General features: G+C 32.9%; 3 protein-coding genes across 5 annotated transcripts; all 3 read right to left on the bottom strand.

Annotated features, from left to right (window-relative positions):
* Positions 1-1171: 1171 nt before the first annotated feature.
* On the bottom strand, positions 1172-4214 carry LOC9307122. The gene is made up of 3 exons (XM_021023486.1): positions 3173-4214; positions 2435-2606; positions 1172-1959 (listed from the first exon to the last, which is right to left on the bottom strand). Exons 1-3 carry the CDS (start codon positions 4049-4051, stop codon positions 1463-1465), a joined length of 1548 nt encoding a protein of 515 aa, XP_020879145.1. The 5' UTR covers positions 4052-4214; the 3' UTR covers positions 1172-1462.
* Positions 4215-11209: 6995 nt separating this feature from the next.
* LOC9307121 (myosin-9) lies at positions 11210-13328 on the bottom strand. Its single transcript, XM_021021174.1, has 4 exons — positions 12991-13328; positions 12488-12598; positions 12206-12286; positions 11210-11566 (listed from the first exon to the last, which is right to left on the bottom strand). The coding sequence occupies exons 1-4, from the start codon at positions 13240-13242 to the stop codon at positions 11489-11491; spliced, it is 522 nt and encodes a 173-aa protein (XP_020876833.1). The 5' UTR covers positions 13243-13328; the 3' UTR covers positions 11210-11488.
* Positions 13329-15752: 2424 nt separating this feature from the next.
* On the bottom strand, positions 15753-22008 carry LOC9307120 (1,4-alpha-glucan-branching enzyme 2-2, chloroplastic/amyloplastic). 3 transcript variants are annotated; one of them, XM_002871004.2, is made up of 22 exons: positions 21751-22008; positions 21406-21533; positions 21064-21272; positions 20808-20906; positions 20425-20467; positions 20002-20061; positions 19811-19891; positions 19522-19638; positions 19118-19201; positions 18802-18923; positions 18494-18613; positions 18274-18403; positions 18083-18193; positions 17821-17949; positions 17324-17427; positions 17081-17225; positions 16848-16995; positions 16660-16760; positions 16499-16576; positions 16267-16422; positions 16096-16170; positions 15753-16023 (listed from the first exon to the last, which is right to left on the bottom strand). In XM_002871004.2, the coding sequence occupies exons 1-22, from the start codon at positions 21869-21871 to the stop codon at positions 15934-15936; spliced, it is 2451 nt and encodes an 816-aa protein (XP_002871050.1). In that variant the 5' UTR covers positions 21872-22008; the 3' UTR covers positions 15753-15933. The 3 variants fall into 3 exon arrangements, with proteins under 3 accessions (XP_002871050.1, XP_020876830.1, XP_020876832.1); XM_021021171.1 differs by having other exon boundaries at positions 21406-21528; positions 21751-22007; XM_021021173.1 differs by lacking the exon at positions 21751-22008 and having other exon boundaries at positions 21373-21468.
* Positions 22009-23946: the final 1938 nt, after the last annotated feature.

Genomic DNA, 23946 nt, shown 5'->3' with positions numbered 1-23946 from the left:
TTCACGGGTAATCTCTAATACTAACCCCAATTGTTATCCTCATCACTAATTCTACTAGTATTATCCAATTAATTGTTATAATAACACAACCACATAGCAACGCTTGAGCAGTATATATATGCTTATGCATCATATACCAAAATTTTACTTTATATATGCATTTCTGAAAACTTCGAGGTGACTATTTTTTTTTTTGTGTGTTTTCAAATCTAAAGGAGTACTAGCTAATCGTGACTTTTTTTGTTCGGCATGGCAACTGAATGTATTCATAATTGTTTTAAAAAATATTATTTGCAATACAATTTTATTGAAATTAGGCTTTTTTCATTGAAATGGAAACTCGGACTGAACTTGATTCTTTGAATTTTTATTTTGGAAAAGGGAAACGTTAACCGAGGTGTCAACGACGAAAGAGGAAAATAATAGTGGAGATGTCTTTTTCAAAAAGATTATGTAGCTTTTAAACATGAGAACTATAGTTGATTTAAAGACACCTTTTGACTAATTAATTATATTAAATCTTAGAAAGAGTAATAAAGACGTCTTCTCTTTATGCCTGGAACTGGAATGCAAAAAATATCACTGACCAAGCGCGAATTATGAAACATAGAGATATATAAAAGATATTTTCATTATGTTCCATTGTTCGGTTGTTCCCGAAACAAAACTTCCTTAGTATAAAACATTCACGTTCACATCTACATTTGCATTAGTTTTGTTTTAAGACGAAGAGTTAGTGGAAATCAGTTTCTTACACGAAACTAAAATGTCATCAAACCTATAGTTAATGTGTATCCAAGTTTTATTTCGTGTTTGATCTAGTGAAGATCCACGTGCTTGACAATTATGATTTAAATTGGTTAGAGTTTTTAATCTGACAACAATGGACCACACGAATTACTTTGGACATCGATCTGAAATTCCTGCCATGGAAAAATATTGTGTAATAATAGTAATATCATTGGCTATTGGCTCAATCAATAAAGTGTTCTTTTTGTTTTGTCCCCAAAATTATGTATTTTTTTTTCTAGCCATTTCTATAAGGTTTTTGGGTACAAGGAAGGAAATTAACATAAAACGAAAGGTTTTGGGCCTTGTGGGCCTAAAAGTCCAATGCTATTTCTTCGGGCTCATAACGGATTTGGCGATTTGCTTTGCACCCACTTACCCATCTAGTTAGAACTGTCATTCATGTGAAATAAAATTCGATTTGTATCCAAATTTCCTCTAACAACTACTGAATCAGAGAACCTCGACCCAACTCGAGAACCCGATCCGAGAGTTTAGAGAACTTCACTGATCCTATGAATTTCTCAGTTCTCATAAGGAATTACACAAATCGTAATACTCTCTCTCATCAACCAAAACTTTTACATACACCCACCATCCATCTAAACAACGCAGGTTAGTTTGTCATTACTTGCGACGGAAGCTTCCCAAATATAGAATCATATGATGTCGATCACCAATCCCCGCCAATGTCTTCTGAAAGTTCTTCAACCAAATCCTCAAAAATCTCAAACTCGATATCCAAAACCGTCTCTGCGACTTCTGCGTCGTTCTTTGATTTCCATAATCCCAAACTTTCTGTTCTGAAATCATGTTCAACCATCATATCGATTGTGTTTGATTCCACATCTCTCCAAGATGTCAACCTCTCGCATACCCTTTTGGCTACAATTTCGGCTTCAGCTTCACTGTCGATGTCGCTTTGCAATTCCTCTGCTGCAAGGTCTGAGATCAATGCTTCTACGCCTTCCGGAACTTCTACCATCTCTTCAAAGTACGTTTTAAGAACTCTCTGAGTTATAATTTCACAATGATATAGACTTTTCATCTCTTCTTCTACATCCTCTTCCTCGGTCTCTTCGTCCGACATTCTTTTCTCGAGTTCCATGGGATCCAAACCCGCAAGTTGCTCGAATCTACAAAGCTTCTGTAGTAGCAGATGCTTTGCTTCTGTAAATCCCGACCCAAAAACAAACATTAGTATGAATTATAAAAGTGATGATCGAACTTGTTAGAATTCAAAATGTTTTTATATGTTTTTCATTCATTCTAAACCCTAATCTAACTTGCAAATTCTTTACATAAATATGAGAATAGGAAATGTACCAATGTAAAAGTAAAATGTTAACATTCCCAAATCTAATACACTAGTCACAAGATTTTTAAACCAATATACTTTCAAAAATGTCAGTGAGACACTTTATAACATAACACTATATGCGTGCACTAACATGTAAAACGTCACTACTAAATTATAACAAAACACTATTCGTGCACGAACGTGCTACTGTTCTGTTTCAAAAACAGATCATCCGTACAACAGTTCTATAACCATTTAAAGAGGAATCAATAGTTTGGTAAGATGGAATTAAATGAAAAAAAAGCTTGGAAAATTTAGAGACAAAAGAGTAGTTCGAAAACGTACTTTGTACAGATCTGAAGCTGGAAGGGATGTTATTGTCATCCATGTGAATGTCTTCGTCATCGTCCTGAAATGGAGGGTCCAAAACTGAAACTGGGCTGCTCTGTTCTTTTTCTTCTTCCTCTTCCTCCATTTCAAGTTTCTTTAGCTTCTCTACCTCATAACTGTCCTTCATCTGTTTTATACAAAATTAAGTACTTTAGAATGAATAATTTACTTCAAGTTTAGATGCTAATTTGACTTGTTATTTGTAGATTGATGGAAATACACAGACAGAGACAGATTTTTGGACTCTAATGTTAAATAATTTTGGTAGACAAAAACCAAAAACACAAAAACATGAGAGTAAGATTTGCATGTCAGAAACAGAGATCAACTTTGTTTTCAACAACACAAAAGGCTGAGGTAATTTTCGAAAAGACGAAAATACATTTGTCTTCAACTGTTATTGCATCTTCGAAAACAACCAAACGATGAGTTTGCGGGGTACTTTTGCCATTGACTATGATCATTCTTACTTTGTCACTAATTCAGACGAGTCAAACAAGTCATTAATTTAACTTCTGTTACCTTTTTTTGGAAACACAGCTATAGTTTTGTCTTTTCAAATCTAAGTAAAATATTAATGTTTAGTAAATTATTGTACATCAACTTTTTTTCCAATTTCTTCTAAGGTCTAACTAACGAATATGATCAATAATGTAATCATTATTAAATAATTAATTGTAGAAAAAGACCAACCTCTTGACAATCGTAGCGTGGAGAAGCCGCAGGTGATGAGAAATTCGGCGTTCTGAAACCGCCGTTAGAAGGCATTGTTGTTTGGAGAACAAAATGAAACGGGCTTTCACAAAAACGTTTATCTTCGGATAAATCTTGACCGTTCATCATCATCGCAAACTCATCTGAACCGTTAGATCGGCTGCTCGTGCTAATGGACGTTTCGAAATCAACGTCCCAAGATCTCTCTCCGTTGGTGACATTCTCTGACCAAACGCCACTACTACTTGACCTCCGTGAGAACTGCGTTTCAGACGCGATTTTATGCGTTTGGGAGGAAGCGTTTTCTTCTTCTGCTTTGCGTTTAGATTTTCTTGTGACTATTTTACGTACGACCGGAGATTCCCATCTCAACATATCTTTCACCGAGGAAGATGAAACGCGACCAACGTCTTTACCGCCGCTGATTTCGCGTTTCTTCCGGTTCGTTAGCTTCTTTAAAACTGACCCGAATATACCAAACGCGTTTCCGGCGTTTCGTGTTCTTGTTTTAGACACTTCTGAACTCTGTTTCTGTATCCTAACCGCAGCTTCTAGAAGTATCGAAGCGGTTCTCGCCGGTATATTGACGAAAACCGCGTTTTGGCTCCGATTTGGTGACTTGAGTTCGAACAGTGGAGACTTCTTCGGGTCGGGAGATTCACGAAGAGAGAAGAAACAAGCGTTACGGCAGAAACGCGACGGAAGTCCAGCGTTTTGAGAGACAGGTCTGCGTTTCTTGACCTGTAAATGCGTTACGTGAGCATTGATTTGGCAACGTCGGTCTGAGATGTAACTTTGAAGCTGAAACGGTTCTTGATCTTCTTCAAGAAGATCTTTTAAATGTCTCTGAGACGCCATTGTATCAAATTCCAACAACAAGAAACAGAGTGAGAAGAAAAAACAGAGTACTTTTCTTGAGTTTATTCAAATGTTTCAATTTATTTCAGTTTGTAATTAAAGTGAAAGTTTCTGGAGTCAGAAAGAGAGAAGAAAGAAAGATGTCGATGGTGATTCAAAAAATGTGGATGGTTTAAAAGATCGAGGCAAGGGCTTAAGTAAATAAAGAGTTGTAGGTAGGAAGAAACAAAATTAATTATAACATTATTTTCTCGTTTAGTCTATTTTTTTTGTTTTATTGTGTAATGGGAGATTTAAGGGCACAACAACAAAAAAATACATTTTAAAAATTCGGAGGGCAACCTCAATGTAACAATGGGGGATTTAAGAGCACACCAACAAAATAGAAAATATTTTTAAAATTCAGAGAGCAACCTCAACGTTATTGCCAATTTCTAAAGAGAACAAAAAATATTTTATTTAATCAAAATTGGTCCCCTTGATTGTTAATTAATCTTTGTTAGTATTTTCTATGTTTCATGTTAATTGATGTTCTTACTTAATGCACATATATTAAAACAAATTTAATCGGAGAAAACAAATAAAATTTCTACAAAGTGTAAAACATTAATTTAAAATAAATAATAATAATCTCTAGTCCCGCAGCTTCTTTAGTCTCTAGTCATTAATCTCAACGTTGTTCTCTTTACTTAAACTTGGGTGAGTCACTCAAGACTTTTCTTTTTATATCCATCACCATATATTTTACAGAAGTAGAAAATTAAAAAGAAAAATATCACAACGAGCGCTTATTTCAATAATACATCGAATGATCGAATAGTTGTTTTCAATTTTCACATTTTCGTGAAACTATTCTTTTTCCTTCAAAGGATAAAAGCGTTGACGATCTCAAAGAGTTAAAGAGTAAAATACTTAAAAAGAGGTATGAGAGAAAAAAAAAAATTAGAGTTTAACTTAAAAAAGACTCGTGAGAAAAAGAATAGAAAACGACAAAAGAGAGAAACACGCATGCCCAATTTATTGTAGGAACTGCATTTTGACTCCATTCACTTTTTTTGACGACCCTTTTCTCACCACTTTCATATTAATTACTAGTATGAAATTGTAATTTGTATTCAAAAAATCGACGCAAACTGTAAACGTTATCCTTTAATTATTCTTTAATTAAGGAGTATAAGCTAAAATATTAGTTTAACGTTACACATTTATGAACTTTAATACTAGAAGATGAAATAGTTGAGTATGTTTTGGTCTGTAGTCGAAAAACTAATGGATCAAATAATTAAACTTCTTGATAAATGCCAAGAACTATAGTTCATATGAAACAATTTTCTGCAAGGGAATTCAAAATTTACAATTCGAAACGTAACAACAAAATAATTTTTAAATTTGGGTTTTACCGTGCTCCTCGTGTGTAGAGATTGGCCAGAAAAAAAGGACACGGTACAACATTTTTTTTTTTTTTTGACGATCAAAATAATAATACAACATTTAATATATTGCTTTCATATTTTCATTTGATTGGTTACTCCACATAGACATCTAACTTTAATTTAAAATACAAAACCTTTTTGTAGCTTCTGTCATTTTTGAAAAGAAGTAATTATGATTGTGTTTCTGAGAATGGTAATTTTAATAAAGTTGATTACAGTTATTTCCTCATATAGTTCCCAGATATATATTTAAGGTCAGAGCAACGCGTGCCTTCCTTTTATTTCCTTCAATCACTTTCTGCTTCTAGCTAGCGGTGGTGTGGGGCTTCTCTAATAAAATCGATTTTATTAGGATTATTTTCAAATTGAAATTGTGTAAGTTAAAGTGTAAAATAGTCGATGAAAAAAAAAAGTGTAAAATAGTCTGATGTAGTTTTTTAAAAATGTCTTGTTTTTCAGTAAGAGTGTTTTTTTTTTAGAAAAAAAAACAGATAATTTATGTTTTGATTGATCAGAATCTTGGAATGGAATGATGCAAAGTAAAACCATTAGGTAATTCTACAATTATTTTCCAGTTAATTTATGTTTTGATTGATCAGAATCTTGGAATGGAATGATGAATGTTCTTTTTATACTGTTCCGTAAATTTCACAGATTTTTTTTATAAAAATAAAATAATAATGTCTTTCAAATTTTCTACAGTTCAATATTTTTCTTGCATATCTGAATCGAAACATTGCGTATATTCTAAAGTTCAAATTCTTTTTTAGGATTAAGAGTTTACTGTATGGAGCCATTGGGTATGCGTGAAATGGTCCAGCTTTTCATAATTGTTTTTTAGATTCGCTTAAATAAACACATAAAACTGTGACAATAACATTGACACGTTTAATTATCCAAGAAAATCTGAGATGAGCGAATTCTCACTCCATAAACAAAAGAAATGTTTACAAGTTGAGAGAATCCTATGCAGAAAATAAATCTTGTCGTAAATATAAGAAAAAAATATCTATTCGATTTATAGTAGTTTAAGATTTGTTCCATAGAATATAAAGTGTTATTAAGCCACGAGGACCATGACAGTGAATTGGGAGTGTTCAAGAAATGTTAACGTCAATTTTTTTTTTTGTGAACCCAATATTTTTTTGTGACCCAATCTGAATGTTAACGTCAATTACTTTCTATGATTAACATACGAAAAACATAAAATGTTTTCGAACTTCAGCCACTATATTCTATATATTTATTGGCGTGATGATCAACTTTCAGATTGGGTCACGATCACAACCTTTTTTTTAGGAGATATGATAATCAAACTTGAAATGATTAGTGAGTATGGGAAAAACATTATATATATAATTGGCTATACCAAAAAGGTATAGATTGGTATGTTAAATTACATTTACATAGGATAGACATTGACAATTATAGTTTCATTTAACAAAAAAATACAAATCCTAATAATTTTGCTTAACTGGCATTGAAAAAGACATTTCTATGATTGGGACACTTTACTAGAAAGCAACTATCATTAATTATACCAGTGTTTGTATAAAATGCAATAATAATTATAAAATCATTATAATTTTCAATAAAAGTAAAATTAAACAACTTATAGAATAAACAAGATACAAATGAAAGTAGTTAGTTTATTTGGTTACATACATCGTTGAAAGCTATGGCCACAAGAAACTATGAGCTAAGAGACTAATTGTATGATCTATCAGTTGGACTTTGGCCTAATTGGTTTACCTGGTAACCAGAAATGCAGGTGGCCTGACTACTCCCTGGCACTTAGTCGGAAGGTATTCCAAACTCGGGATAGGCAGAGTGGTAGTCCATAAGGGCCTAACCGTTAACACGGTGGACCAGTCCACTATGTAGCACCACGGTGCGTTCCTACCGGGGCCGACCGGATAGCCGATAGGGTTTATCAAAAAAAAAAAGACAAAGTAAAATACATATTTCCTTTTTAATAGTAAAAAGCATATTGGATCATATGTTGATTAATTGTAGAGATTAGGTAACTCAAACATTTCCAATACTGTATAAAAATGACACCCCTGTGACACAGTTGTATCAGTATATAAAAAAATGCCGGGATATTTGTATTTTAATAGTACAAAAATATATGTGAAATGATCGAAGTGGTAAGGAGCTACGGATTTTAAATACACGACCCTATTAGTTAAGGTTTGGTGGACAAAGTCGTATACTTGTAAAATTGCGACAACTTCTCAAAGGAAAATACAATGAATACAATATATACAAGCTAGATTTTAAGTTTATCTCAAGAACTAATTGATAAGTTATAAAACTAATCACCTTTGTATTTAGGTAAAGGTTGACGCTTCTAGTGGTTGGTGTTTGGTAAGTTCTCAATATTCTTATTGTTTTCACATATCAAGACAAACTTACGACATACCCAATTTTATATTGTTATTTTCTGTCCAACGTTATTTATTTTCGTATGATGCTTTGGTTTCTCAATTATTAGTCTAATCACATGATTAATTTAGGGATGGACCGAGTGGTTAAATCCCAAATTAGCATGAGATTTGATATGAATAATCGAACTGATTGATATTTAGATAGATAGAATGGGCGCAGAAGATGTATTAATGGCCACCAACTGTGTAAAAAAAAAAAACTTTACTCGTAGTAGAAACATTTTTTGTTCTATTCTGTATCAAGGGGTCGTTTGGAACATGTTGTGATATAGAGAGATTCAAATTAAATTATATTTATAATAATATATAAGCATATTCATAAAAATTGACAAATGACTTTCTGTAGATCCTAAAAATTGTTCTATCATATTCATATTTTTATGTTTCATCGTTAAAATCTGACTACATACTACTATTGAATAATAAAAATCAGCAAAATGACTCACGTTTACCGACTATAAAAAGAAATTTTGTTGCGTGGTAAAATCTAATTATTTTTTTATTACAATTGTACCATGTAATTTTAAATCTGAAGGTAGTTACATTAATCAGTACAGATTGTCATAAACATAAAGTAATTGATTAAAAAGTATAGTACTTAGAAGACATGAGGAGACAATATCATCGATTCATGAATAGAAAATCAAAGTGGGGGCTCATATTTTTATTTTTGTTTTTGCACTCTTGGTTTAGTGACCACCGTCACATAACTTAAAGACAAGCTTCGTGTGCGTCCAGACACACGTGTGGTTAACCACATAACGCCACGTGTCAAATAAGGTCGGCGTTTTGTTCAGCCGCTTGTTATGGACTTCCACCACTCGCGGTTTGTTGACGTGGCTGCTTCCCTCATTGGATTCCTTTTTCGCGTTTCGTTTTGTTTTTGTTCGTTTCAATAAGCCTATATCGTAATTTGTATGCATACGATTAAAATAGGAGACGAAAAATAAACCTCTACAAATATCTATTCTGTAGTTTATTCAACGTTAAATTTTTCTATCCAAAATGAAAAATATTTGACACTGGATTTGATATTTGAGCAAGGTTACCAAATTTTCAAATTCACATAATTTAACCTCTTTCTTTTACAAAGGTCGCATTACCGAAAAATAAAGGTTCTTTATATGTAATGGTGATGTATTACAGAGATGTCTACTTAGTTTCTTATTTTAATTATTTGCATGCACGTTTCACTAATTAATTTGATATACATCTTCTTCTTCTTCCTTTTTTTTTAATTGCAAGAGTTTGCGATTTTATGTTATATTTGAGAAGCTTCCAAGGAAGAAGACAATGAAATGCTTTGTTATTTTATATGAAGAAAATAATGAAACAGACAAGAAATACAAATGCATAAATGCTGTCGGATATTCTAATATATACGTAGACGTGTAGACTTATTTATCAATTGAATTGTATTTGTACGTATACGGGCATTCATGTGAACCGATGAGATATCGAAGAAGATATGGGCAGATTAAAAGAAGCATGTCCCAATACATTTTATGTTAGTGGATTCAATAATAGCTAAAATATATATACACCAACCTATTTATTAGATACATATGAATTATTGAAACAGAAATTAATATAGGTCAAATTAAAAAGTTCGTGACTTTGACTATTGCGAGACAATATGTCTCCATATGTATCTTAAACTTGGATCGTGTCGCTCGATTTGTAGCTTTCCTCCATGCTCATGCACGACCGGTACATTTTTATTTTACACTCATTCACGCACATCTCGTTATAGGAAAATGTATCGAATTAACATACAAATTTCTTTTAATTAAAAACAAAAACATATACAATGTTTTAACATATACGAACTATTGCGGCACCGAACATGTCACCATTTAGAATAGACACACTGATGCACATAATAAATTTACACATAATTTTGATATGAGTAAAAGACGGTGATTATATATGATTAATGTCTCGACCATTTCGGCGAAAGGAACATATACAGAGATATACGTACAAAACATAATAAAGCATGGAAGGAGATTGTAAGACTTTTATTGACTTTAGAGAATATTATAGGCGACATCAATAGATGACAAGCTTTGCTCACAAGATTAGAATCCAACTACTCTTTAAGAGAAGCTAACCAAGTCGCCGATCGGTTAGCAAAAATGGTAAACAATTAAGGCCGTAATTCTCTAATATTATTTTTATCTTCCTCGATGTATCAACGATTTGTTATTTCAAGATCATGTAACTTACGATCAAAATTAATAATGTGGTCTTACACCATGTCCATAGGTGATACAATTAGAGTATCAAGAGTCCATATATAATATTTTAATAGATCAGATAATGAATTTGGGACTGATCAATATCACTGCAGTGATACTTTTGATACCCAGTATCGGGTGACGTGGCGGCTCTTGATTCGTCCCTGAAACGCATTTTTTTGTGAAAGCAGAAACAAAAATAAAAAAAAAATTCACCAATGCATTTGTAATCCTATGTTTTTATATATTTATTTTTGATTTTGTAAATTTTTTTTTTATGATACTTAAACCGGTTTCACCAATGCAAACATATTTAGTAGAAGTATCATAAAAAATCTCAAATAATAAACAAATATTATAATTAATACTAAAAAATTCCTAATAATACTATATGAGTATCACCTATAATCATGCTCTTATACGTCAAAAAATAGTAAAGCATCAATCATCAGTGCATTTCATAAGATTAATGGAAATAAAACTTTAAAAGAAAAGATTTGTGGAAAATAAATAGAAGAAGTATGTGTTCTGACCTCTGAGTGATAATATCTCCGAATGGATAGGTTTTAAAACTTGGAACATTGTAGATGTGCTAAGTATGATTAATTATTGATTTATCGTAGATACATGCACTTTCAATATAATAAAGTGAGAGATGCTCAATTCATACAAGGAAACCTCGTTTATTATTCAACCAAACCAAACATTTGATTATTCCATTTTCCTTTGAATTCTATCTTGGCTTTATCGGACATGTTTGGTAGTTAAGGATTCGTCTGCAAATTAATATTTGATTGTTTACATACTTCACACAATTGGAAGGTACTATAAAATTTTATTTTTGAAGTAATTGAAATAATGCACTACTGATCTCTTCACTTGATTCTGGTATATGTCTATGTTCTCTATTTACGTGATCCTATCAAGAGGGTCAGTTTGCTTTCACATTTTTAGTTCAAATTCTCAGTTCTTAAACATATAATTAGAGAGATTTGAAATGGTTCATTATATAATCATATGTATTAAAATGCTCCGGAACAAACAAACAGTTTTTTTATGGGCAAACAAACATAGTTTCTTTACATTATTATTACAGTTCTACCAATCACGACGATAAATGTAATGCCATAGTAACTTTGTTACACTTTCTTTGCAACATCTAGTTCAAAACCAAATCTTCTTACTTTTTATTTTATATATTATATATTACTAGAATCATAAAAGAACAATGAAAATATTCTAACAGTGATTTTACCAGCGGTATTTTTTATAACTTTTAAATAGCCCAATCCCAGGGACTGTGCTAGTCCAACGCTAAGGTTTGGTTAGATCAATGTTCTTGCTTAGCTCCTCCAGCTTCTTGAACCTCAGTTTCTCGCTTTCTCCCTCCAACTGCGCACATTCATCAAAAAAGAAGAAGAGCAGATTAAGTCTCTCTGTCTCAAAACCGTCATAAGAACACGATCAAAGTGAATATAAACAACACTTTGATTTAGCATGTTCACCACATAGTACAAGCGTTTCAATGGAAAATACAGTATTCTTTCGGATATGCAAAAAAACGCATGATTGTTCTTTCGGATATCTCGCGAGAAAGAGGTGCTAAGATAATGTGTTGGATCTAGTTTGGAGAAACTAATTTCCAAGCACCCAAACATAGAAAGTCCGGATCTAGAGTCTCTACACTAATTTCACTTTTCAAAATTGTGAAACCCGTTTTTGAATCAAGAATTCAACTATTAAAATGACAAGACTGGATTCCCAAACTCAGTAAGATGACTTCACCAATTGCAATGGGAGTCTTTCCCAAGCCTCAGAACAAAACTACGGGCTCAATGTCTTTACCTACTTTGTAAGGTTCTAAACGAAGGTAATGGGTAAATTCGTATGCCCCGAAACAGCTAAAACCCGATTAGTTTAATAAACAACACACCAATTTGTTGGACCAAACGCAGACCATCCATAACGTTCATTCAAATACTAAATATGACTTGGAAATAGTAGAGAGAAGTGAGATCATATCGAACAAACCTCTTGTAGCTTGGTGATCAGCTCCACCTTCTCCTTGTTCTTTTCATTGAATGCTTCAAGAGCATCCTTGTACTCTATTTCCTGCACATTTTGATTAAAAAAACAGCTTAGGATACTAAGAATCCTGAACTCATTCCGAAAATTATTCAGTGTCAAGTTGGTATAAAATCGAGCCGATCTATATATATCTTCATCATCCATATAAAGCAATTTTATCTCGAAACACAGTGCCTAGTTACATATATGAAAAAGCATTACAATTCTCAATAGTAAAACCCAAACCTTCTTCTGAACTGTATTCCCCAATGGCTTTAATTCTTTGTCGAGAGAATCAATCTTCTTCCGCACCATAGTAACTTCCTTCCTCATGGGATCAGCAAAACCTTCAAGTTCCTGAATGCATTTAACCATTAAAGCTTCAAACTCACCAAACATACATGACCACAAATTCAGTTTAGAGCTTGATCCATAGCTTCTTCTTTTCCCAATCAGGTTTAGATCATGACACAGAGCTCATCTTTAGAACACAAATTATGCTCAAAATTACAAAAAAAAACTCCACAAATCTAGAATCTAAAAATTGGAAAAACCCTAAAACCAGACCAAATCCAGCTTTCTAATTTTAGAACATTCAACTACTAAATCTAAAAACGAGGTTGATTTTTTTTCCCTTTTGGTCTCTCTAAGCCATTGGAATTTGATCTAATCTACACTACTATGAAACTTAAAGCAGCAAGTGAATCACACCAAAACTCGAATTGAAATAATGTAATTCAAAATCAAACCTCGCGAATCATAGCGAGACGCTTGGACTCATCTTCAACACGACCAAGCTGAGCTTGAACTCTTTCTCTGATCTCCATCTTCTTCTTCTCGATCTCCTCTTCTTTGGCCTTGAACGCCGACAAAGCTTTCATCGACAACTCATCGTCTTCCTTCTTCATTTGGCTACTGAAGCTCATACTCTCGGACAACTGATCCTTAAGCCGGCGGCCTTGATCCGCCGACGCCGGCCGCGACGTCTCTGTCGGTTGCATCTTCGCCTTCTTCTTCTTCCAGAGAATTTGCTTTTTAGCCGTTTATCTGATGCGCTCTACGATGACCGTTGGATTTCTTAATCCTAATAATGGAAGCGAAAGGAGCGTGACTGGTCTAAACCGGAACTATTCAATCAAATTAAACCGGTATCTTATGAAAAAGATTTTTTAAAAACTTTGCAATTTTAGATTTTTAAATCTCAACAATACTATTAGTGCGATCATAATCAAAAGTTTATGTGATAGTTACATCGACAATATTAGAATTCCACAAGTTTCAATTTACCTGATTGGGCCGAGTGTATGTGTATACTTGGACCAGACCCATGTGTCGGTTATGCTACTTAAAATTTAAAGGATCCCACATCGGTTAATGGAAGGGAGAGGTCCTTAAAACTTGTCCTATAAATAAATGCATCTGCTTCTTATAAAATCAACTGGGCTTGAAGCCACGGCCCATTCTCTGTATGAGGTCTAAAGGAATTTAAATAAATTTCACCATATGTCGGCCGATGTATCCGCACGGATCGATTCGGACGCCCGTATAATGGGTTAGGCCCTAGGTTTTTTTTCCTCTTCATAATTTTTTTTGAGTTTTTTTATGAAAAATCGTTTTACTTTTTGTTTTTTTTTTCAAACGTTTTTTATTATATATATATATATTTTTTTTATATATGTTTTTGTTTTCAAATAATTTAAGTGTTAAATTTTAATGCCATTGAAAACAAACCGGATTAAGCATGCCGTCCCCTCCTACGGGTCCTTAAGTCGTGTTATTAGTTCAACCGTTTTTCATGCAAATAAATTTAACACTTAAATTATTTTTATTATGTAAACTATTTCTTAAAAACCATATTTTTATTATACAAAACGATTCTATTTCAAAGTTTTTTTTTTTAAGTTAATCTTTTTTGTTTTTCTTGCAAATATTTTTTATTTTAACTAAAGTTTTTATTATGTAAAGTATTTTTGTTTTCAAATGATCTAAGTGTTAAATTTCAATGCATTGAAAACAAACCGGACTAAGCATGCCGTCCTATCCTACGGGTCCTTAAGCCGTGTTATTAGTTCAACCGTTTTTCATGCAAGTAAATTTAACACTTAGATTATTTCTATGGTTTTTTACAAATATTTTTATTATGTAAACTATTTTTTTAAAACTATATTTTTTATTATACAAAATGTTTTTATTTCGAGTTAAATTTTTGTTTTTTTTGCAAATATTTTTTATTTTAACTAAAGTTTTTATTATGTAAAGTATTTTTGTTTTCAAATGATCTAAGAGTTAAAATTTCAATGCATTGAAAACAAACCGGACTAAGCATGCCGTCCCATCCTACGGGTCCTTAAGCCGTGTTATTAGTTCAACCGTTTTTCACGCAAGTAAATTTAACACTTATATTATTTTAATAGTTTTCTTACAAATATTTTTATTATGTAAACTATTTTTTAAAAACGATATTTTTATTATACAAAATGTTTTTATTTCAAGTTAAAATTTTTGGTTTTTTTGCAAATATTTTTGATTTTACCTAAAGTTTTAATTATGCAAAGTATTTTTGTTTTCAAATTCTAAGTGTTAAATTTCAGTTAAGTATAACACCATAAAATAAAAAATGAAAAAAATAAATAAAAATAGTCTAAGAGTTAAATTTGCGTGAAAAACGGTTGAACTACGACACCTCTTAAAAGACTCGTAGGAAAGAACAGCATGCTTAGTCCGGTTTGTTTTCAATGCATTGAAATTTAAGTATTTTTAGTTTTTTTTTAAAATTTAGTTTAATACTTAACAGATTTTCGATTTTCATGTAATGTAAACTATTTTTTTTCTTAACTATATTTTCAAGTATACAAATTTTTTTTTATTTCAAAGGTTTTTCCAAGTTAAAAACAATTTATTTAATAATTTACTTTTTTTTTTACTTTTATCTTCTTATTTAATACTAAATCTGAGAATTTTTCCAAACATTGTTTTTTTCATTTAACTAAAGTTTAATAAACTAACTTTTATGTGTTTTTTGAAAATAATTTTATCAAGTTAACTTTTTTTTATTTAACTTTATTTTTGAGTATAAAAAATGTTTTAATTTCATAATTTTGATTTTATTTTTATTTCTATTATTTTATTAAATCTTTTTTAATTCTATTTCTGGAAATTATTATTTTTTGTAAAATAAAAGCAATGACATTGCATTAAGAATTCTTACGATGACCGTTGGATTTCAGGAGAGTGACTGGTCTAAACCGGAACTATTCATTGAAACTTAATCAAATTTAAACCGGTAGCTTATGAAGATGATTTTTTTGAACTTTGCAATTATTTTCAAATTTCAACAATACTAACTATTAGTGCGATCATAATCAAAAGTTGATGTGATAATTGAATCCAAGTGTTCCCACTTTTTTAGTTTAATTTACCGTTGCGATTATGTTTGGTGGCATGCATAGTGTATCCAATTCCAAGACCAGTCAGCTGGCGTTAATGATCGGTTTATTCCGGTTGTAATTGGTTTTTAAATCAAGTGCTACATTTCTGGTTTAGTGTTTTAGATATTTTTCAAATTTTCATTACCACATTCTTTACATTCTCGGTGACCTTGTACACAACACTTAACTCTAATGAAGGAAAAACATTTTTTACACACAAAGCCTCTTCCTTGATTAGGATATTGGATCCAAAGTCTGAAAGTCCTAATCGTGGTTTGCTAAAGCATAAACCACGGCAGTTCTACACGGTGCATAGACCATGAAGGAGCTGGGTCGTCCGTCGTATAAGCCATCCTGCATTGGCATGATTGGTCAAGAGAATGGAAAAGTCACAATGAATGTAAAGAATGGTTTTACTTTTCTTACATATGTGAAATACTCTGCCTTGCGATCGAGCCTATTGAATCCACCAAACAGAGGATCGTCTGAGTCCAATACGATCTGAAATGTCGTAAAGTAGAAACATATCGGATTCTATATTCACAACCAATGCAAAAGTTTCCAATGTTTCAAAAGAAGAGTTAGATGTGTGTATACCTTGTATTTCCCAGGCTTGGAGCAACCAATGCGGTAATCGAAGTAGCTGCTGGTCCAGTGAAAGTTAAAGACAAAGACGAGATCACCTCTTTCGAATACGATTACTCTATCTGCTTCGTCTTTTCGTGATATGAATTGGTGCTCAGAAGTCATAAACTGCTCAAATGTAAAATCAGAATAAAGCTAATGGGTAACTGAGATTATCTACAAAGATTTTGACTTGGAGACTTACACCGTAATTCTCTTCAAGATGTTGCATTGCCTGATCAAATTCTTGCAGTCCGCGGTATCTGAGATAATCTGCATCCCCCTATATATGAACTATTCTGAATCAGAACACAGAAGAACAATAATCTTGAGTAATGTTGTACTTGCCAAATCTCAAGAACTTACAAGATCAAATCTGCGTCTGCATTTGTCATAACTGAAATTGTTGCCAGGAATTATGCTTCCATCAGAAAGACGCTGCTCGCCTCTGGGAAAGTCGATCCATTCTGAAAATTGCAGGAGTAGTGACGAAATTGTAAACTCAACAAATTTGCACAGAAAGTAAATGAAACAGGCTTAAATCGATACAGTACCTGGATGTCCGAATTCGTTTCCCATAAAATTTAAGTAACCTTCACCGCCTAATCCCATAGTTATAAGCCTAATCATTTTATGCAAAGCTATTCCTCTATCGATAAGAGGTGTTGATGGTCTGTCTACTGCCATGAAATCATACATATCCTGGAACCCGAACAAACACCATTCACATAACTCCTAAGATTTAGTTAAAAGAATATAGAAAAGTATAATGGCGTGTAATCTATACCTTGTCCATTAACCAGAAGGCAATTGTTTTATCACCAACAAGAGCTTGATCGTGACTTTCAGCATAAGCAATACACTTCTCTGACCACCTTCTGTTGGTAAGTGTGTAAATGATGTCGCCCATTTGCCAGTCTTCATCTCTCTTCCTTCACAGCATAACATGGAGGAGAGAGTAAGACGGACTCATTTTCACCAAACATTAAAGTAGATTGCAACTTAAAAGAAAATGCAGAAAGAAACTCACTTGAGAATTTCTATCCACTTATCAGCTATGGCCATGTGTAGACGGTAGTCAAATCCAACGCCACCATCTTGGACAGGAATACAGAATGTTGGCATACCACTAACCTGAAATGAAACGATCTTATCAGCATAGATCACAACTTTCACTTGTCAATTGAGACTGATTTGGTTAATCTTCTGCATTGGACTCTTTAATATGATAAACCATATGTATCCCTTATGGCTCTGTAGAGCACTTTTTTATTTAGCCGAATTCACCAGGTAACAATTTTTATGTCAGAGGTCTCACTGAAGAGTAAGAAGAAAGCAGACTATCCAGTTAGTTAGTAATTTCGCATGGTAAATATTTTTACCTTTTTCTCGAGGGTGAAGGTGGTATGGGAACTAGGAAAGATAGGGAGCAAAAAATTTATTTATGTACAGGGGATAACTTGTCTTGTTAGGGCTTATCTAAGATCGGTGGTGAACGGTGATAAAGAAGACATTCAGAAAACTTACATCTTCACCAACTGTAATCGCTTCAGGGTAGAGCGCATGAATCATATCATTTACCAGCATGAGATAATTCACAGCATCCACATCAGTTTCCAATCCAAAGTACTCGGTGTAATTCCCAGTAAATTCAACCTATCCAAAACCCACATAATAGAAGGTCAACAGACCGACATAAGACATGCGTAAAACCTGACACAAAATTGGAAAGGAACATGGGGAAAACAAATAAATGCATTAGGCATCCATTGTAGAAAGGCTTGAGTACCGAGAGCCCATGATGAGTATACATCATTGAGGTTACACCATCAAACCTAAATCCATCAAACTTGTATTCTTCTAGCCACCACCGTGCATTTGAAAGGAGATATCGTAATACCTGTTAGAAAAGATCAAAAGAGACTGTTGGAACAAATAGTGCTCAAGGAAGTTGTCTGTTCAAAATATTTAGTTACATACTTCCCAGCTTCCATAATTGAAAAGTCGTGAGTCCCACATCCAATGGTAACCCCGAGGCCCAGAGTGAAAATAGTGAGCATCAGTTCCATCAAACATGTTCAGCCCATCCAATGTGTTTTTTGAAGCATGGCTGCACAGGTTAGAGAGTTGCAATATTAAACGACATGTGAAAGACCAAAAGGTGGATCTGATTGTTTGCTTTCATGAAAACTTTCACTACCTATGAACGATATCCATTAGAACGACCAGGCCTAACTCATGAGCTCTATCTATCAAAGATTTTAGTTCCTCTGGGGTCCCACAACGACTGCTTGGGGCAAAAAAGTTTGTGACATGGTACCTGCATTCATAATAGAAACGACCATCTTCCTCAGTAAGAAGAAACAATAAGAATTGAGATATATAACTAGCTGCCTGAAGTAACATATAGCATCATGGCAGAAAGGCTGTACAGCGTATAGTTCTGTAAGAATAATTAAATGCAAATATCTAGGATTCTACTAGAGCTCACTCAGGTTAAAAGCATACCCAAAGCTAGCATAATATGAATGTTCTTGTATAGCCATGATTTGAACAGCATTATAGCCAAGCCTTTTGATGCGTGGAAGAACATCATCTCTAAAGTTAGCATAAGTATTGACCATTGGTTCCTGCATAACAAGCACACTATTATCATTCACGTGATATTGAGAAATATCCAGAAATTGGGATCTATGTCATTATAGTCAAACATTCATACTGAACAAACCAACAGTGTGGCATATTGATAAGTTATAAAGAAGTTTGGTACGCAGATGTTAAGGATCAAAACAGAACTATTTAAGACGAAGAGGCACACACACACCGTGCTACTCATGCCAACATGTGCTTCATAAATCCTCAGCGACTTAGGTCTCTTTGGTTGAGGATGTTTGAATACATATTTCTCCTGAAAAGAAATTATGAACAGTTGAAGGGACAAGCAAAAGTATCTGTTGATGTTCTTAGGAACACCAACGATAAATTGTAAGCATACACTAAACGGGTTGCAGAATATATTCATTGTTCATCATACAGAGAAATATAGATGACTGAATCTGTGGGCTAAAAAAAAAAAACATATGCGTTTGAGATCGTCCAAGAAAGATATCCATTACTTTTGCCTTGACAGTATCAACTTATCTATAAATCTGAATCATCAAAAACTTCAGACTAGCACTGGCACACGTTTTCCACAAGATAATTATTCAAAAGACTGCAGAACCTTACCTCTTCTGGAGGATCATAGTATATGCCATTGAATGGGATTTCACCTGGAGCTTGCACGGAGAATTTGATCCAAGCAGGAATTGAGTCTTTAATGCCAGACTGAGTATCCATACGAATCTGGAGTTTTGTGTATCAGAAATTACTTCATCGTCATTACATAATATTCTCAGAAGCTTCCAAACAAATATGAATTAACTCATTGCTTGCACCAGTGAGACCATCTCTTTAAGATAAAACATGCAATAATTGGTGGGAGTAGAAATGAATGAATGAGCGCCTTGTTAGTTACCTTTACACGTGAGCCATGAGGAATTGCAGGCGAACCATCAGTGTTGTTGGGCAAAAAAATCTCCCAAACACCAAATTCATTCTGTGAAAGATTTGATGAGAGAATCATTGGTCGGAATTCAATAGATCTTCAAATTTTAAATGAATTTACCAAGCATAAGGAATTTAAGCAAAGTGGCCAATGGGCCATACCCGAGTCATGATATCTGCATTAGAATTCCAGTTGTTGAAATCTCCAATAAGTGATGCAGCCTGAAACAGGCGAGCACAGAAGTTTAGAAAAACTACCAAACTTGTTATAAATATGCACACACATAACAGAAAAACACATACAATAAAGAAGTAAGTTGCCATAGAGATGTGATGCGACTAACATGTTAAACCTCCTACACTCAGTTTCAAATAAGCAAAACCAATCACTACTCCTACATGAGACAGGTGCTACAGCATTTCGACCACATAGTGACTGTAGGATAATATCCAAACCTTGTTATATGAACAATATTTACTTTGTGGGCACAAAAAGCAAATGCAAAGATTCTGTCTACAGTCGTGAATGAGGGAATTAGTAGAACAAACTTATAACTTTCTAGTGGAAAACTCAAAGAAACAAACCTTAGCTCCAGGCGCCCACTCTCTATAAGTTATACCGGCATCACTGAAATTGCAATGAAGCTACCATTAGGGAAATCAAATAGCATGTTATTGATGAAATGATTTCAAAGTGACACTGCAGCGTTAAGAAAGATATAGCTAAAACAAGACTAGTTTGGCTACAATCAGGTTTTTTACTGCAAAAATTTGTAGATGCCAAAAATGATTACAATACAAAAAACATTTAACGAGTTGCAAAATCTGGAAACCTGTAATAAGAATGAAATCCGGCTAAAACTCAAATATATACATCCAGTCTCCAATGACTGTTTCTTCTTTGTTGCAACACCTACAGCTAAACTTGGTATTCTACTGAAGAACTAATGCTGGTAGCAAATAGTTACCTGCGCGAAAATCCTAACTTTTCATAGCCACGAGAGAATGCCTCCAGACCACCCTCATACTTGTCTATTTCCTCACGCAATCTTTTATACTGTCCATAACTGTAGCCAACAAAAATGCAAGATATTTAACGGAATCAAAAGTAACAACAATATCTAGACTTGCTACAAACTTCTACATCAAATGTAAATAAGATTTGGAGGCTTAATGGCTTATATACTAAAACTAAAGCAGGTATAGTAGGAAAAATATTCCTACCGGTAATCAAGATGATTGCTGTAACTTCGTAACATGGGGTCTATCTCATATATTTTCTTCCCATCCCCAGGTGGGGGAACTACTCTTGGTCTCACTCCTCTTTCCTTGATGACTTTAGAATCATTGTAACTCGAATCAAAAACAGACGCTTGGTCTTCTGTTCTTAATGCCTCAGTCTCTTCCATTGTTTGACTTTCTAGATTAAATATCTACAACAAGAAGAAAAACTGTTTTCATGTAATGCACATAATAAGGTTTCAACCTCTAACAATTAGCCTCTGCACATATATATATATATATAAAACTCACTGATTAAAGAGCAGAGATGACAAAGATATCCACCTGTGGTTCTTGTGAAAAACTGCTGGGATCATCATCAAGGTTATCAGGTACTAAGACTTTCTCAGACGCAGCGAAAGCTTGTGAAGAAGAATCAAACTCCGCAGATTGTTTCCCAGCAAAGATCTTCCCTACAGACATGGATCTAATCAAGAGGTATCTGGAGAACAAAGGCTAAAAGCAGTTCATCAAACCACAAAATCTGTTTCTATTTCTACTCAATTTTATCATCATTATAGTTCATGAAGCTAATCAAGTAACGAATTAGCTAAGCATTCTAAGAAATTAACAATGGCGTCAGAAAACAAAGCAAAAGAGGGAAGGGAGATAGCAGAAAAAGAGGCGTACGAGAGAGAAGGTGCTTTTTGAGGAAGAAGGAGAGGCTGGAATTGGCATTAAAGCTAGTGTTGAGAGGTCGGGAAGGAATAGTGAAGCGTGGAGTAACAGACACTCCGTGAATCACCACCATATCACTCGCCGCCGGTGAAAAAAACACTCGGAAAATTCGGAAATAGTGAGAGAGAGCAGAGAGATCTGGAAGAAGAAAAATCTGGAAATTAAATGAGTGGCGGGTTCGTTCGCTTTTTTCTTCGATTTTGCTAGTTTTGTGATTGCGAAAGCGAAACGAAGCGAATATATATGTATATATATCTTATGGGAACCATTTAAAAGAAATTTTTAAATTGACTTGAATTATATAGCTTTTAAATAAAAGTATTATTAAAAAGAAAAATAACTAAATGATGTTTAATTTCACGGGACGGGTAATATGATGGGACGGGTTTGGGTTGATATTTATAAAAGATAGTATACCACGGGTGAAATCCTAAAATTAACAATCAAAATCTATATATACATTTTTGGATGACTTTTAGCAAATAAATCCTGGAGTTGGAATGTATTTACGGATGAATGCCATTGGCATTAATTATTTAAATTTGAAAAATATTAATTAAAGATATTACCAACACGATTTCGAGAATCATAAATTCATATCTTCCTTAATTTTCTGAGTCATTAATGTGATAATCTTTAGGAAATATTTCTCTGTAAAAAAAAAATCCACATTAATGAAGGCATTAAAATCGACACTAACAATTAAATTATTTAGATATTCAATTATTTTAAGATTCTTATATCTTATTTGATATTTTTTTTTAATATCTCATTCTTTAATTACTGCGTTTAGAATTTATTGGTTGTTACCTATTTTTTGGTGAAATTTATTGGTTGTTACTTAATAAGTAATTATGGTGCGTTTATTTTAGTTAATATCTAATTTAAAGGATTTGTTTTCTTTTATTATTAATAAACGAATAACATGTATAGAAATAAAAGATTTTTCTTGCGACTCCATAATAAAAATATTAAACTCTTATTTTCTACATTTCTTACACATAATATCCTCTTATTCAATAACAAAAAATATATATTGCATATTTTTAAAAATATTTATAATATTTAAATTATATAAAAAGTTTGTAATATTAATATTATTTCAACTCTATACAAATTTAATATATATGTATATATATCTTATGGGAACCATTTAAAAGAAATTTTTAAATTGACTTGAATTATATAGCTTTTAAATAAAAGTATTATTAAAAAGAAAAATAACTAAATGATGTTTAATTTCACGGGACGGGTAATATGATGGGACGGGTTTGGGTTGATATTTATAAAAGATAGTATACCACGGGTGAAATCCTAAAATTAACAATCGAAATAATCTATCAAACAAATTACATTTTGATTTTTTTAAGAAAATATAGCCCCGCAGTGTACCGCGGGTTAAAATCTAGTATGATATATATGTACCTTTACATTCACGAGATAATTCACAAAAAAATAAATAATACTCCCTCTATTTTAAAATTAAAATTAGTTGTCGTTTAAAATTTTTTCATGCATATTAAGTAAACATTCAATTTTTCTGTTTTATCTCTAATTAATATATTATTTTATTTGATATAGTTAATAAATAACTTTAAAGAATAAGGATAAAATTAGAAAATCTGTCAAACATCTACATTGAAAACAAAAAACGAGAACTAATTTAAAACAAAATTTAATTTATAAAACGACAACTAATTTAAAACGGAGGGAGTAACAATCAATGTGATACTAATATGGGAGACTCACAAAAATGCCCCTTTTTCAATACCCCTTTTCAAAAATGCCCCCTTTGGATGTCCATTTTTAAAAATACCCCTTTTATGTACAAAATGACTAAATTACCCTTCTTTTAATAAAAGATATCATAAATATATAAGGAAATATAACAAAATTAGGTCCACAAAATACAAAATATTTTTTGGCGGGAAAAGTGATCCCTCAATTTTTCCCGCCATAACACTTGTAAAAATTTGTAAAACCTTTTAAAAACCTTGTAAAATTTGCGCCGTACAATTTATCCCGCCAAAAAGATTTTCCCGCCGAAAAATGGTATGAGCAGGAAAAGTGATTCCGCGAATTAAATTGGCGTAAAATATTAGGCGGGAACATTTGTCCCGCCAAAAGATTTACAAGGTATTTTAAAGG

The sequence above is a fragment of the Arabidopsis lyrata genome (genome assembly GCF_000004255.2).
Source record: "Arabidopsis lyrata subsp. lyrata unplaced genomic scaffold ARALYscaffold_6, whole genome shotgun sequence".
In the NCBI taxonomy this organism is placed as follows: Eukaryota; Viridiplantae; Streptophyta; class Magnoliopsida; order Brassicales; family Brassicaceae; genus Arabidopsis; species Arabidopsis lyrata.
This window is presented reverse-complemented; position numbering and strand designations above follow the sequence as displayed.

Bases quoted from the DNA above. Each gene is read 5' to 3' on its own strand.
- LOC9307122 (XM_021023486.1), bottom strand. From the start codon at position 4,051: ATGGCGTCTCAGAGACATTTAAAAGATCTTCTTGAAGAAGATCAAGAA. The intron at 2,607-3,172 runs GTTGGTCTTTTT...TGTATAAAACAG, and splicing joins CACGCTACGATTGTCAAGAG to ATGAAGGACAGTTATGAGGT. The intron at 1,960-2,434 runs GTACGTTTTCGA...CGGGATTTACAG, and splicing joins CAGCTTCAGATCTGTACAAA to AAGCAAAGCATCTGCTACTA.
- LOC9307121 (XM_021021174.1), bottom strand. From the start codon at position 13,242: ATGCAACCGACAGAGACGTCGCGGCCGGCGTCGGCGGATCAAGGCCGC. The intron at 12,287-12,487 runs GTTTGGGTTTTA...CAAAATGTGCAG, and splicing joins GGAATACAGTTCAGAAGAAG to GAAATAGAGTACAAGGATGC. The intron at 11,567-12,205 runs GTTTGTTCGATA...GAATGTGCGCAG, and splicing joins TGATCACCAAGCTACAAGAG to TTGGAGGGAGAAAGCGAGAA.
- LOC9307120 (XM_002871004.2), bottom strand. From the start codon at position 21,871: ATGGTGGTGATTCACGGAGTGTCTGTTACTCCACGCTTCACTATTCCT. The intron at 21,534-21,750 runs GTACGCCTCTTT...CCATGTCTGTAG, and splicing joins CAAAAAGCACCTTCTCTCTC to GGAAGATCTTTGCTGGGAAA. The intron at 16,171-16,266 runs GTATACACACAT...ACGACATTTCAG, and splicing joins CCAAGCCTGGGAAATACAAG to ATCGTATTGGACTCAGACGA.